This window comes from Oppia nitens, unplaced genomic scaffold (genome assembly GCF_028296485.1).
Source record: "Oppia nitens isolate AA-2021 unplaced genomic scaffold, nextdenovo-longstitch-racon4-pilon3 scaffold6_pilon_pilon_pilon, whole genome shotgun sequence".
In the NCBI taxonomy this organism is placed as follows: domain Eukaryota; kingdom Metazoa; phylum Arthropoda; class Arachnida; order Sarcoptiformes; family Oppiidae; genus Oppia; species Oppia nitens.
In genome coordinates this window covers 567975-583878 of record NW_026533250.1, presented here as the reverse complement: position 1 = coordinate 583878, position 15904 = coordinate 567975, and the positions used below count along the sequence as shown (strand labels likewise).

At 25.6% G+C, this 15904-nt stretch overlaps 5 protein-coding genes across 5 annotated transcripts; 3 read left to right on the top strand and 2 right to left on the bottom strand.

Annotated features, from left to right (window-relative positions):
• The first annotated feature begins 1526 nt into the window (after positions 1-1526).
• On the top strand, positions 1527-2417 carry LOC128962303 (serine/arginine-rich splicing factor 3-like). The gene has a single exon (XM_054308676.1). It carries the CDS (start codon positions 1747-1749, stop codon positions 2317-2319), a length of 573 nt encoding a protein of 190 aa, XP_054164651.1. The 5' UTR covers positions 1527-1746; the 3' UTR covers positions 2320-2417.
• A 1158-nt stretch (positions 2418-3575) lies between these two features.
• LOC128962608 (guanine nucleotide-binding protein subunit alpha-14-like) lies at positions 3576-4673 on the bottom strand. Its single transcript, XM_054308990.1, has one exon. The coding sequence runs from the start codon at positions 4671-4673 to the stop codon at positions 3576-3578; it is 1098 nt and encodes a 365-aa protein (XP_054164965.1).
• A 1838-nt stretch (positions 4674-6511) lies between these two features.
• LOC128962358 (dual specificity protein phosphatase 12-like) lies at positions 6512-7582 on the bottom strand. The gene has a single exon (XM_054308732.1). It carries the CDS (start codon positions 7580-7582, stop codon positions 6512-6514), a length of 1071 nt encoding a protein of 356 aa, XP_054164707.1.
• Positions 7583-10047: 2465 nt separating this feature from the next.
• On the top strand, positions 10048-11139 carry LOC128962599 (guanine nucleotide-binding protein subunit alpha-11-like). Its single transcript, XM_054308981.1, has one exon. The coding sequence runs from the start codon at positions 10048-10050 to the stop codon at positions 11137-11139; it is 1092 nt and encodes a 363-aa protein (XP_054164956.1).
• A 733-nt stretch (positions 11140-11872) lies between these two features.
• LOC128962512 (zinc finger protein 382-like) lies at positions 11873-13282 on the top strand. Its single transcript, XM_054308887.1, has 3 exons — positions 11873-12363; positions 12845-13126; positions 13220-13282. The coding sequence occupies exons 1-3, from the start codon at positions 12111-12113 to the stop codon at positions 13267-13269; spliced, it is 585 nt and encodes a 194-aa protein (XP_054164862.1). The 5' UTR covers positions 11873-12110; the 3' UTR covers positions 13270-13282.
• The last annotated feature ends 2622 nt before the right edge of the window (positions 13283-15904 follow it).

Below are 15904 nucleotides of genomic sequence, written 5' to 3'. Positions count from 1 at the left end.
TCCAACGGGTTCTCAAAGTTGCCGATAAAGTCAACACTAAAGTAATTGTCATATATGTAGACAAACCGACAGAAAAATTTGGTAAAAAATTAAATATTAAATGGATTGAATGGCACGCATCGGATATTATGAGAATTAAATTATTGATAGAATTTGGGGGCATTTATTTGGGTAGAGATATGTCGTACAATCATTGGATGTTTTTCGCAAATATGAAATGACTATAAATTGGGATTTAAAACAAGCTTTTGGAAGTCAAACATTAATTGCTTACAAAAACACACGGGTTTTGAAACTAATGATGAATTCATATTATAAATATGACTCAAATAAATGGTATTTTATTGACAAAACCACCAAAACTTATCTCTGGAAACAACCGGAACTAATTCATCGAGTTTTGGGCCTATTTGGTGCCAACGGAGCAGTAGATTGTCCCAAAGTTTTCAGAATCTACTACAAGAACTGGAAGACGGAGTATTACGCCATTCATTTGCTTATAAGAGGAAATCAAATCAACAAAATTGCTAAAAATTGGTGTTTTAAAGGCAATTACCCTCCGGTCATGAAATTTGATGAACAAAATGTTCGTCAATTGAATGTAACTTTTGGGTGAAATGACTAATGAGTTGTTTGACTTTGAGATTAATTAAAGTATCAAATGATAAATTATCATACATTTGATCAATAAATAATTTACTAATTGCTTAATAAATAATTTATATATTACTGGTCAATAGTATGCCTCGTGTGACCGATAGTATCAGTCTTTTATCTGAATCACAACATTAGTCCAGTTCTCTAATCGTTGGGAAAGATACTCTTCTTGTCTTTAAACTCTTTATAATAAATTATAATATTATTAATAGTAGTATTTATCGGTAAACTACTTATGCGGTAAACTATTTAAGTGACTGTTTTGTATACACAGTATGTATGCTTTTCTAACATTTTAAAGTGATTTTTGTTGAAATGCCGATAAATTAGTCGCAATATGTTTGCAATTTGTGGTCATTTTTTTGAGAAAACAATTGTCAACTCTTCAGAGGTTACTATCACAGAGTTATCCAATTAATTGTTTAGTCAGTAAATAATTACATTTTTAACATTCAAACCAATGATGATAATTGATAAATACAGTATTTAACTATAAATTTAGTTTTTATATTTTTTTGGTTAGTTTCTAATTAACAAAAAAAAAGTTTTTATTATATAATTTTAATCTCAGTTAATCTCAATTTAATTTACATTACTATTGACAATATATATGTTTTTTTTATTCAATTCAAACATCCGTTATAAATACTAATTTTAAATCTATATTTTAATTAATTAGTTATTTATTATAATAGTTGTCCATTAAATACTATTTTATAATTTCTGTTTGAAATGTAGATTAATGTCATTTTAATTATAAAACTAAATATTAATGTTTAATATTATTAGACAAAGAAAAATGAGTCATTATATGGATATAATATGTATGGTATGTATGTATGATTCAAATGCATTGCTTTAAAGTGGGCTAACATTGTGTACAATAATATTGTGTATAAATAAATATATTGTGTATTGAATTCATTGGAAAACGATATTCAATCAAAACATCAGACGATTAATAGTATTAATAATTCATTGATTTCTGTATTGAAAATCATTTATTGTTTTTTGTTTGCTTTGAATCAATCAATCAATCAATCATTTTGTTGATCACTCGGAGATTTGACCACTAGTTTGACTGACCAAATGTCTAACCGTTACCGAAACGAATGTCCCGAAGGCTGCAAAGTATTTGTCGGTAATTTGAATCGAAATACAAGTCGTGATGATATCCGTCACGCGTTCAGCCGTTTCGGTGACGTCACAAACGTCTGGTTGGCCACTAATCCGCCGGGATTTGGTTTTGTTATGTATGACCACCGAGACGGGGCTCGTTTGGCTGTTGAACGTATGAACAATTCACGATTTGATGGTCGCTTTTTGACCGTTGAGTTGGCCACTGGTGCGAAACGAAGACACCGAAGTCGGAGCCGATCGCCAGCACAGAGACGTCACTTTCAAACTGATGGCAAAAGGTCTTCACGTGTAAACTCCAGAGAGCGCGTCGCTGGCGGTGATCGTCGCGTATCATCCAGTAGTGACCGTTTTGGTCGCTATCGTCGTGATCGCCGATATTCGAACTCAAGCTCGAGTTGTGGCAGTTTGTCTCCTACTGACCGCCGATCGTCCAAAAGATCATCGAAACGATTGCAAGCGAATAGTTCCGAATCGAGTGATGATAATAAACGTCAGCCAAAGTCGAGATCCAATCGATTGTAATGATGAAAGAAGTGGTGGATTCATCTCTTTTATTGTCTCTTTGAGTTAGTTTTATTCAGTTTTGTTTATTTCATATTTTTTTGTTAGTAATTATCTACACATTGTTTTGACTAAACTTTTTTTGTGTCTAGTTTTTTTAAAAAATATAAAAAAATTAAAAATATATGATATATGATATTAATTTATAGATTTCATATTATAACTAAAATATATTGTATTAACATTTGTGTATTAACTCTGTTAACTGTATATCAATATCTAACTCAATACTGTATGTTATTTTTCATTGACTTTTATAATATTTAGCAAATTTTGATATTAATGCGACTATAAATATATTTTAGTTTTTCATTTACCAGTAATTTTGTTAAGACTTGTTACCAATTATAGTAATTATAATATTATTTTCCTAAAAAATAAATTATATAAATGCTGTTTGAGTTAAATTTTCTGAGCATTTTTTTATTGATAAGATATTTAAACATTTATAATAATTCATACATTTATAAACATTGTTATTACCAAACATTTTATCTATTGTTGTAATATAGAGTATAGTAAATATATATAAATACAGTATTATAATTGTAAAATTGATATAAAATAAAATTAATATATTTATAATTAATATTTGTGAATTTAATTGAAGTTTATAATATTTTTTACAAATATACAGTAAGTAATTATAATTTGTTTACTGTATAATATATTAATAAAAAAAAATTATATACATTTTAAAATATTTATATTAATATTTCTAGATTCTCATAAATGTATAAATATTTCGAAACATAATTATTAAATTATTATTATTATTATAAAATAGAAAAACAATTAAATACTATATCTAATTATTAAAGCATCTAATTTAAGTTATTTAATATTTCTATTTTTATATATACTGGATATGTTCTTATTAATTATGCATAGAATTATATCACAAACAAACATTTAGCAATTTTTTTAACTATAACTAATTTTTTTTAATAATTTTCTACATTTTCATATTTTATGTTTTTGTAACAATTTTTTGTGTCTAAATAGTTGTCTGAATAACTTTTTAGTAATTTTTAGTCAATTTCTTTTGTAATTTTTTAGTGAATAAATTTTTAAAAAACTATTATATATAGATACTGTACTTAAATTAAATGCTCTAATAATTATTAAAAAGAACTTAACAATAATAATATAAAATAAAAATAATGATAAAATCTGTAATTCAATATATGATATAATATGATATCATTTATTAAAAGCTAAGCCAACATAAAATCCGTGAGATGTATCTGAAGAATGGTATGTTTGACGGCGTTAAACACGAGTCGTATGTTTTCAGTATCGGTGGCACACGTGAAGTGACTATAGATCTCTTTGTCTGCAAATTGATTCAAATTGTTGTACTCATTGAGTATGAATTCGCCGGCCGTCTGGGCATTCTTGACCGGACCGTCGTATTCGGGAAAGTAATCGACGAGATGTGAGTATTGGATCTTCTCTTCGAACAAATCTTTTTTGTTGAGAAACAGTATGACTGAAGATTTGAAGAAATACTCGCATGTGATGATCACTTGGAACAGCTTTTGTGATTCTTCCATACGATTTTGGACACAGTTTTGTTGACACTCGTACAGTGTCTGGTCGTACTCATTGAGTGCCGCCAAGAATATGATTGATGTGACGCTTTCGAAACAGTGGATCCATTTGCGGCGCTCTGATCGCTGACCACCGACATCAACGACACGAAAGCGAACGACATTCAAGTCGAAAGTGTATTCATTGATACCAGTGGTCGGTATACGGACACGGAGTATGTCCTCTCGGGTGGGAATATAATCGGGTGATGAGAGTCTGTCAACTGAGTCAAAGTAATACTTTGCCGAATCGCTTAATTGATACTCATTTTTCCGGTTATAACACGTCTGAATCCCAAAGTCCAGCCATAACTCTCTGATGGCTTTCACCACTTCGGGCGACAGTTTGGACACACGATTGCTATTATAGTCAACATTAATTGTCATCAAATAGTTTGCGTTCATAACGTTGATGTCGTTATCATATTTGATGTCTAAATCACTCATAGCATTGATAATGGTCTGTATGGCGACTATTATGTTATGGTAGACATAATCAATGAATCCTCTCTTTTCTAATTCATTATAATCTCTGTTATGAATGATTCGCATTTGTTTAACAAAAGTACTTTTACCGGACTCTCCCGTTCCCAACAATAGTAGTTTGAGTTCATGTCTGGCAGACTTTTCGTCTCTTTTTAATCGCTGTTCAATCATTTTATTGATTTTTTTCTGTTCATTGTTTGAACCCAAGTTTTGACCACAATTTTTAAAGCAATCCATTATTCTTATATATGTAATATATTTTTTTTAAATTAGAATAAAATTATGATAAATGATCTTGCTTATTTATCTATATAAATATATTATTATTACCATTATTATTATTATTAACTAATTATATAAAATTCATTTTTTATATTTCACAAAATTTCGATTGTATTTTATATTTTTATTAAACAAATATTAATTTTTAATAAACACCGATAAAAAAAATAATATCTAACAAGATAGATTTATAATTTATAATTATTTTTACTTTTTTCAGTCAGTGATTAATTTATTACGTATATTAAACATAATGCATAATTATTTTATTATATAAAATGGTGATTAAATACCAATTAAATGATTTTCACAATCAATCTAAATGTTGGTGTCGCACAAGTATTGTATTATTATTTATAACAGTTAATAAAAAATAATTTTAAATTAAATAATTTTTTATAACTATAATTTAATAAATCTAGTGATTTACAAAGTAATGTAATGTTTATTTTGCACAATTTATCAAAAATAGACAAAAAATATATAAATCTAATAAATTATTAGACATTTTAGTTTTTAATGTAAATGGTTATAACTGAAAGTCAAGAAAATTACATTAATAGCAAAAATATAAAGTTTTATTAACAATACAAGTGTTGTTGTCTTAACAATAAAATAGTTTTATATTTACTGATAAAAACAATTCAATCAAATGTATAAAAGTGTAATATAATTATCATATATTTTTATATCAAAATAGAAATAAAAATAGTCTATCGTTTATAATGTAGTGGTATAACTAATACTTTATTTAATAATCTATATGTAATAATCATATAATAATAATCAAATAATTTTATTGTTATGAGTAGGGTTAATAAATTTATTTTCCAATTTAATTTTACCATAATTTACATTAACAAATTACATAAACATTACAACACTAACAACCATAGTTATGAATATATTAAATATAAGACTTTGAAAACTAAGTGATAATGATATAACAATTACAATAAAAAAATCAAAAGAATTAAATTACTGTAATTTTATTATCAAATATTTTATATTTTAACTATAATACAAGTTTTTATATTTAAAAAAATCAATCTTATATATATACAATACTTGTTAAATTAAAAATCATTTATACTAAATCAATTAATCAGTAGATATTTATTTACTTTGTATAATTACATTGAGAGAGAGAGAGAGAGAGAGAGAGAGAGAGAGAGAGAGAGAGAGAGTACAAAATAAAAACTAAAGAATAATCATGAATTTAAATATATAATAATATAATGCAATGCAATATTGTATTAAATTGAATCATATGACTGAACATCTAAATACTGTATAATTAAATATTATATATTTAGAAAATTATTTTAGTAAAGTACAGTATAATTGTTATAAAAAATAAACAAAAATTAATAAGCATTTTTTAATTATATCGTAAACATTTAATATTATCAAAATTATGATTATTGTATTACAAAAATTTAATAAACAACATAATACAGATTTTTTCATGAATTTAATTATAAAGTCTGATACCGGTATATTAGTATATTATAAATTTTAAAACTTAAAATAAAAGGAAATTTTAAAACAATAAAATACATATAAATAGCTTTATATTATACAGTATTATACTGTATAACTAAAATAATAATTTTTAAATTATTAAGAATAATATTGATAATATATTAATAATAATTTTAGATCTAGATTTAGAAACATTAATAGTTATTTTTGTATGAGCAAATTATAAAATAACTGAAAAATAAAATAAAATTTATTTATTTATAAATACAATAAATATTAAAATATAAAATGATATATAAATGCGATGATCACTTGGGATGTTTATCTCGATATTGATTGACCATCGATGGTAACACATTGACGTTGGTGTCAGTAATTCGGAAGAACTGAAATCGTTTTATGGCAAAGTGTCGCCGACAGCGACAATAACTGTCAACATCGCGACACCAGTCATAGTCGCCCACCTGTTGGTTACAATTCGGACAAAGCAATTGGCCAGTGATATCGTTAGCGATATTTTTAAGCATAGATATGGCGATCCATTGGGTCAGTTCAACATAAATATCTGAACAATGAATACTGAGATCATCCGTTCCGCCCGCAGTTAAAATCTGTGACCGACACACCAATACAGAGCCGCATGTTTTGCACGATATAATCGGTTCCAGTTTGAAGTTGGGATCCATGTCTTCAATGAATCCAATGATTCTTAAATAATGAAGAAATATTTTTATCAGGCGTTGTTGGAAATCCTTCTCATTCAACAACTTCATGAATGTCAACGCTTTTCTAATAGTCATACTATTGGTGAGCGATAGACCACCAAATGATGGCAACGGAAGAGCAGTTTTCACTCTATCGATGAGACGATCAAAGATATACTGTCGGATACATGTGTTATCAGCTCTGATAGTATGTCCCGTGTATTGCCATAAGTTCAGTTGAAGCCGAAATTGATTCAAATTAACATCTGATTTACAGTCCATTAGTGTGGCAACTGCTCCGTCGGTCGAAAGATTGTATCGTTTCATAAGAAAAGCGACACAAATGGCTGCACTCCATGTCTGGCCGTCGGGACAACAGATCAATAGATTTTCTTCAAAAGTTTGCGCCTCTCGTATGTATTGATGAACGTAACCAAAGTATGTGATAATCTGTTCAAACGGTTGCCAATTGAGAGTCAAACGCATGTAATAAATGCCAGAAAAATGAGGTAAATCTTTGTCGTCTTCCGGACATAAATAGATGATGCGCTCAATGTTATAGTTCTTGAGCTCCAACTCATCCAATGCAGCCCTACTATCACTCAAATACAAATGCTTTTCAATATATTTTAGCTGTTTGTTTGACACAATGGTCACTATAGGTCTTAAAAACATTTTTTTTTTGTTTTTTGAAGAGTCTATCAATTAATTTCTTGACACTCAACTGTCATTTAATTTAATATAATACTATAGATTATGAGTTAAATTAAAAAATTTGTTATTTTCACGCGCATTCAAATTATCATTATCTTATTGAAAATAATTGAAAATGATGATAATTAAAAATATTATTATTGTTTCATTTATTTAAGATTCATATATTTATTATAATATAAAATAATTTTTTAATTTTATTTGTATATAATATGTTTATTTTATAAATGATTAATATAGAAATTTTCTTTACTTATTTTTCATGTCTTTATTTATATATTAATTTAATATTGTTTGAATATTATTTGATATTGTATTATTATAATAAAATTATTTTATTAAATTCAATTTTATTTTAATATTGATATTAGTAATTTGAGTCACAAACTGAATTATACAGTATAATTTATACTGTAGTTATCATTATATAATATTATAGCTAAATATTATTTTATTTCATTTTATCTATAGTATCTATAATATGCATAATACACATTTTTTTGCATTTATTAAAAAATATCTTAAATATGAATTTATGTTAATATCCTATTACCGGTAATACTTATTGCATATTTTTGATACATTACTGTATATTGCAATATAAGTATTTTTTTAACAATTATTTAAAAAATAACAAATATTTTTTGTCATTTTATTTTATATTGTTTATTTTATATCCCTCACAAATTTTGATTTATTGTAAATTATGTAAATAAATTTTGATGACAAGTTGTTTATTTATAAAAATTTAAATCATAATAATAAATGTCTTCAAATTGCTATTATAGCCTTGAATAGTTATTAATTTAATAAATTGAAAAATGTTTCATGTTTTTGTATATATAAATTAAATTATTCAAATTTGTATTAAAATTTTTCTTATTCATATAATTTTCAAAAATACAGTATATATTCAATATTATATATATATAAATAGATGATAAAATATTATATATACGGTGTAGCAGTTTTAAGATGAGATCTAACTTAGATCTAATATTTTAAATATATAAACAAGAAATAAACAACAATTTGTCGGAAAATAAATGTTTATAAATGTCTATTTCGTATCTCAATTGAGAAACATATGGCACACATAGGAATTTTACGCCACAGTTATGTGTAGTTTAAAATTATTGATGTCTACTATACTGTATTGTATATAATGTATTTGCTATTATTATACTCTGATAATACAGTATAAATGAAAACAAAATTAATTATTATTATTATAATTGCAATAAATTTCAAGTTTGTGTAAACTTTTAAATTTTTGTTGTACGAGCTATCATACTGTATGTGATTATTATACATAGCAATGTCAGCTGGAGTTACCAATGATTATAAATATAATGTCTATTATTAATGACAGTGAAATAATAATAATAATAATAACGTAATATTAACAATAAAAATGTGTGTTAATGGTGTTAATAATGAGTTAAACAAAAATTTTTCACAAAATTCTATACTTTGATTGTAAACTACTATTTATTAATAAAATAAACAGTTTTATTGGATATTTGTGGGCGAAAACTATTGTTATATACTGTATAATATGCTCTCATAAATTCCTATCAAAACTCATTAAAGGGCTCTTAAAACAAGTATTTGGGATAAATCAAGAGCTCATAAACACATACCTTATAATCATTTACTGTATATTGCATTTCATTTGTTTGTGTTGTGTTTGAAGTGTAAAACATGAAAATAAAAACAACAAAAATATTTTATCGTATAATCTTTCCTCAATCATAACAACCATTGCCGGGGCTTTACATTTGCTTTAAGGCTTAATACCAACAAATATTTCATAGATTTATAACTGTATGTACAGTATATCATATTATAATACAGGCATATACTGTACAAGTTATGTGTTTCACTTTTGATGTGTACACTTTTTTTAAGCACTTAAAAAACATTAATAATAATAATGATATTAATTATTGCTATAGTCAAGTGAAATAAATTTCAATTTACTGTATAAATGAAATTTCTCTCTCTTATCAATAATTGTTGAGATTTTAAATATCAGTGTACAGTATATGTTATTTTATAAGTTGTGTTAACCATAAGTCATATGTGATATAATTAACAAATTCTTGATTATTCTGTGTGTAAATTCTGTATAATGAAAATATTAAAACAACATATTTATTGTTATACTATTTATAATACTTTTATATACTTTTATTATTATACTGTTTATATACTAAATCAAATTAATCAATTTACAAAATATATTTAAACTAATTTAGTGTATTAAAAAAAGTTGTTTTATAAAATATTAATAATTTACAATAAAAGTTTATCATTTATACATTTTACATATCAATTTAACATTTATAAAATTTCTTTGAATATATTATATAACAATTAATTGTTAATTTTATTGGCAAACTATTGAACTAAAGTATCTATAGATGTATTGTATCAGAAAATGCGGTGAAGACTTTTCACTGGAAAAGGAACAGAAAAAAATCAACCAAAGAATCAATGAGACCATCAAAAGGGATAAGCGAGAGGCCAGGCGTGAAATTAAACTACTATTACTGGGAACGGGAGAGTCGGGTAAAAGTACTTTTGTTAAACAAATGCGAATCATTCATAATAGCGATTATAATGAATGCGAACGAAAAAGTTATATTCAATACGTGTATCACAACATTGTTATCGCTATTCAAACCATTATTAAAGCAATGAATACATTGAATATAAAATATGAATACAATTACAACATAACAAACTCGGAATTTATTGATAATATTTATGTCGACTATAATGCACAGCACAGGGTTGTAATGACCGACCAATTGGTGACAGCCATTAAGGAACTGTGGTTCGACTCGGGTATCCAAAAGTGTTTTGTCCGACGAAATGAGTACCAATTAAGTGATTCGGCTAAATATTACTTCGACTCTATTGACCGACTTTCCACACCGGACTACATTCCCACCCGTGAGGACATACTACGTGTCCGTATACCGACCACCGGAATCAATGAATACATGTTTGAGATCAGTAGCATAAGGTTTCGGGTGGTCGACGTGGGTGGACAACGATCGGAGCGCCGCAAATGGATCCACTGTTTCGAAAGCGTCACATCAATCATATTCTTGGCGGCACTCAATGAGTACGACCAGACACTGTACGAGTGTCAGCAAAACTGTGTCCAAAATCGTATGGAAGAATCGCAGGCACTCTTCCATACCATCATATCTTGCGAATGGTTTGCCGAGTCGTCGATCATACTGTTCCTCAATAAGAAAGACTTGTTCGAAGAGAAGATCCAGAGTTCGCATCTCATCGACTACTTTCCCGAATACGACGGACCGATCAGAAATGCACGCAAAGCGCGTGAGTTCGTACTCAAGATGTATGTGTCTCTCAACACCGATAAAGACATATTCAGTCACTACACGTGCGTTACGGACACAGAAAATATGCGATTTATCATTGAGTCAGTCAAACACGCGATACTTAATCGACATATCATTGACTTCAATATGGCTTAACTTTTTAGCATTTATTAGAAAAATAAAAAATTAATAATTAAATACATTATAGAAAATTATTATTACATTTTTAAAATTTAAATTCTATTGAATGTTGCAATTTTAAATTTTATTATTTATTTTTTAATTAAATAAGTTAATTTATTTATATATTTAATATTATGCTTGATACTTTTTATTATATAATTAGGAATATTAATTAGTACAATTTTTAGATGATAATAATAAACTATATTCATGTAAATAAATAGCTTTTTAAAAATCATCGCTAAAAAAATTATTTGTACAGTCATTGAAAAGATTTATTTAATTGTAATATAAAATTAAATTTAGCGCCATGGTCATATTTCTATAATATAAATTTAGTATTAATTTACACACATGTACATTATTACTTATGGGCTATTCATAAATTACGTAATTATTATTTTTTAACTTGGTTAGTGTATTTAAAAAAAATTTAATGAAAAAAAATGTATTAAATTTTAATAACTTTAACACTTTAACGATTTATTTTGATTTTATAACTTTTAAACTAATAATTTAATAAATATTTAGATAATTTAGAAAATTGAATAATTTCTAATATATTGTATAAAATTGTTTTAACCGCTAGTTTTGTATAGTATGGGTCAATATGTATGGCCACACCCACCACTACCTGTCCAATGATGGGCACCAATGCTTTATAACGAGTTAAGTGCCCATCGATTGGATGCTCACTAATAGTAGTAATACTAAAACCAATGCATATATTATATGATAAACTTATCGATGCCTTTGTAGTGCTCTGTATATAATTGAATGGCTTTTATAGTAAACAGTTATTAAGTGACTCATTATATTTGGGGTTTGTTTTTAAAAACACTTATAATCAGTGCATTCAATACATAAACTTTATTATCACGTGACTGACCTCCCGGTGCTCTCACTATCTCTCGGCTCGCGCTACACAACACCCGTTACCGCAGATGATGAACGCAAACTCGTCAATGATGTATGTGTTGGGCACCAGTAATGCCATATCGGAGTCACAGTCGCTGAAGCAACAGATCGATGGTCTGAATGCAGACAACGAACAGCTGAGGAGGAAGTTGTCGGCGAAGAACACTGAATGCGATAAATTGAAGCAACAAATCAAAGAAATCAAATTAGAGTGCGACAGATATAAACAAATTATGATGCAATTGAATGACACTATTGTCAACCAAAATGGACAGACAGGTGAGATACCGGTGCCAACTATCATATCATATATCATACATCAATGTTGTCTTCACTTATTGACATACCATTAGATATTACCGACAAAGGGTTTATACCAATGACTAGTGATAACAGATATATGAAAGACTATTATATTGATATCGATATAAATGTCATCAATTGAAGTGATATTTTATATGTTTTTCTCATGTTATAAATGATATCATATTTATGATTAGTTAATCTAATTATGATTAGATCCACGACATTGTATTAGTAGTACTGTAGTACTGGTGATCTATCGATGAAAACAATGTTGTCTTAATATTATGATATTATTGGTTGTCATCTATTTGTTGGCATATATTTAACAATTAATACAATAATTTGACCAAAAAATATAGTAATATATTGTAAACAATATTCATTAATAAATAGTATATGATATTACTCTTAGACTACAATTTTCTGTTAACACTATTGTATTGATAATTGACAGGAAAGGGTCGCAAATATCAGCAAACAGTACAGCCGTGTCAGTCCTGTTACGCGGCCGACAAGCCGTATATCTGCGATTGGCAAAACTGTGGCAAACGGTTCCGCAAGAAACCCCATCTGGATATCCATAAGAATGTGCACACCGGTCGCCGATTTCCATGCGATTGGCCTAATTGTGGCAAAAGTTTTGTCCGCAAATATAACCTCATTGAGCACCGGAAGCTGCACTCCAGTGTCAATCCTAATGTCTGCGAGTTTCCAAATTGCGGCAAATTTTTCTCAAGTAATTTATTTGAATTATATTTTTAATTAATTAGTTTAATCATAACTACCGTAATATTACAATATTTAATGATCTCTTTATATTGTTTTTCAGGCAAATACAGTCTAATGAGACATCAGAGTGTTCAACACAGCGCTCAATAAAACAAAACCATAAAAAAACAAAAATGAATTTAAATATCATTTAAATCATTCATCTGTTTATTAGACTTATTCAACCATTATATCAAATATTAATTTATTTCATAATCAGTTCAAAAGTCTAACCAATAATTCATTTTTTGTAGACTATATTATAAATATAATTATAATATACTATATATTGATAATATTATTTTTAATCATCTATTATTATTATAAATCTTCCTTATAATTATTAATTAATTTATCAATATAGTTGTGAAAACAAATTTTTAATTAATATATGCTAAATAATGTGAAATATTTATTGTGTACATTATTGATTTAGCATATTTGAGCAAAGATTGATTATAATAATTGTAAGATTACTCATAAATTATATAAATATATAGAGAAAAATGATACTTAATTATATAATTCCAATATATTTGATATGAATTTATAAATATATTATATTCATTGTATTTTTTCTCATATTTAGACATTTGAAATTTTTGTTTTTTTTAAATAATTTTTTTGATCTATTAATTATACCGATAATGTTAAAGGCGTTAATAACTGGATATTTATCGGTAAAGTTTATATATTAAAAAAAAAATCCTATATCTTGTTCCTCACCAATCATTAGGTGATTAAACAATAATTTTCCAAATGTTTGGCCAATATTTAGATCAAATTGTATAGCAATATAATTTAAAATTGTAGTAAATATTTTAATTTTGTACGACAATATTATAATTATAAATATTATATTGTATTGACAATTTGATTATTATTTAATTACCGTAACATTTATTTTTTATTAATATAATTGTGATTAGATTATCTGAATTTCTGTAATGTACTAATTTTATGATTAATTAGTATATAAACTGTAAATATTTATTATATAATTTTCTCATTTACAATACGATAATATACAGTATTAATTTAATGTTATTATGTTTAATTTATAATAATTATAAAATAATTACATTTTCATCGATAATCATTTTTATGTTATTCATTAATGTAAACTTTAATACAGTATCTAATCAATTAAAAAACAAATTATTTGCATAAATTGAATGTTTCATAAAAAATTGTATATGTCTTATAGGCTATAACTTATTGCATTTTATTTAATTTTATAAATATATAAAGCAGTTTACAATTTTTAATAGTCAAACAAATTACTATAACCTTGATAATCATGTTTTTTCGATAATGAATAATATTCATTGAATATATTAGTTATGAAATACGTTATAAATGATAAATAATTTGACAAATTTCACCATGCTTATTAACTTGAAATTATAATAATGTTTTGCCTGCTTTCTATGATTATTTGCATTGAATTATTTTAATTAAATAGTATTAAAAACAATGTACTGTAAAATGTAATATGCTATAATTATATAATAATAATGAGCAAATATGTACATTAATGCCATTATTTACTAAATATGCTTATAATTTTTTTTTAAATTTTTTTTATAAAAGGTTTAGTAATTTTTAACATGGTTATTTAATAAATTTTATTGACAAGTATTTCTAACATACATCTAAAACAATAAATATAAAGTGCATAGTATTGTATTAAATTAATTATTCTAATATTACTATTATTATACCGTAGAGTAATAGTGATAATGAAATACAGTATATACTGTACTGTAGTATTAATTAAACAAAATGTATAATCAATGTATTTCAGCTGATAATTATACAGTACTGTACATAAAAAAATTTTGTACTCTATTGTACTAAAGACACTAAATTCAGCAAATATTTAGTTTATATTTATATAAAAGTCATTAATTGATAAACAAAGATATTGTAAACTTAAAGGACATTATTTTTGAAACATTATAACAAAATTCAATATACATTTCAATATGTATTGTACACAAGTGAATATTTGTTTATATGGTTGGCCGATTACATTTTAATGAATAAATTAATTTTCATTAAAATATCACACAGTAGTAGTAGTAGTACTAGTTTTCAATTACATCAATACATTTAATGTTTTGAAATATTTATAAACTGTAATACTGTATATTAAAATATATTGTTAGTTATTTAATTATAATTAAAAAAGTTATAATTAAAAAATAAATTATATTTAAAAAAAGTAATTCTCTTGTTTTGTTCACAGATGACACTAAATAATATATATATATATTACAGTCAGACTCTGTATAAATTCAATTTTGTATAGAAATAAATAATAATAAATTTTAATAAAATATACATACAGTGTGTGTAAAATGACAACATTAATAATTTTAAATATTTAAAAACATTTTTCATATTTCACTCAATTTGTTAATAAAGAGTATAAATATCCACTATTTATAAGAATAATAATTATCACAAAATACATACAGAAATAGTTATATTAAAAATTATTTATTTTTTTAATGACTTGACAGCACTTGTATGCACTTGTGTTGCTGTTGTGTTGTGTTGTGATTATGTATGACTGTCCACAACAAACCTGTACTTTAATTATTAAAAACAATATAATTATATTTTAATACAATATTTATGGCTTTTATTTATTGATCAAAACTCTGTGTGTTTTTTAAATATTAGTTTTTATAAATCATTTGTTTGAAGGAAAAAAAATACAACAAAAATACTTGATTTT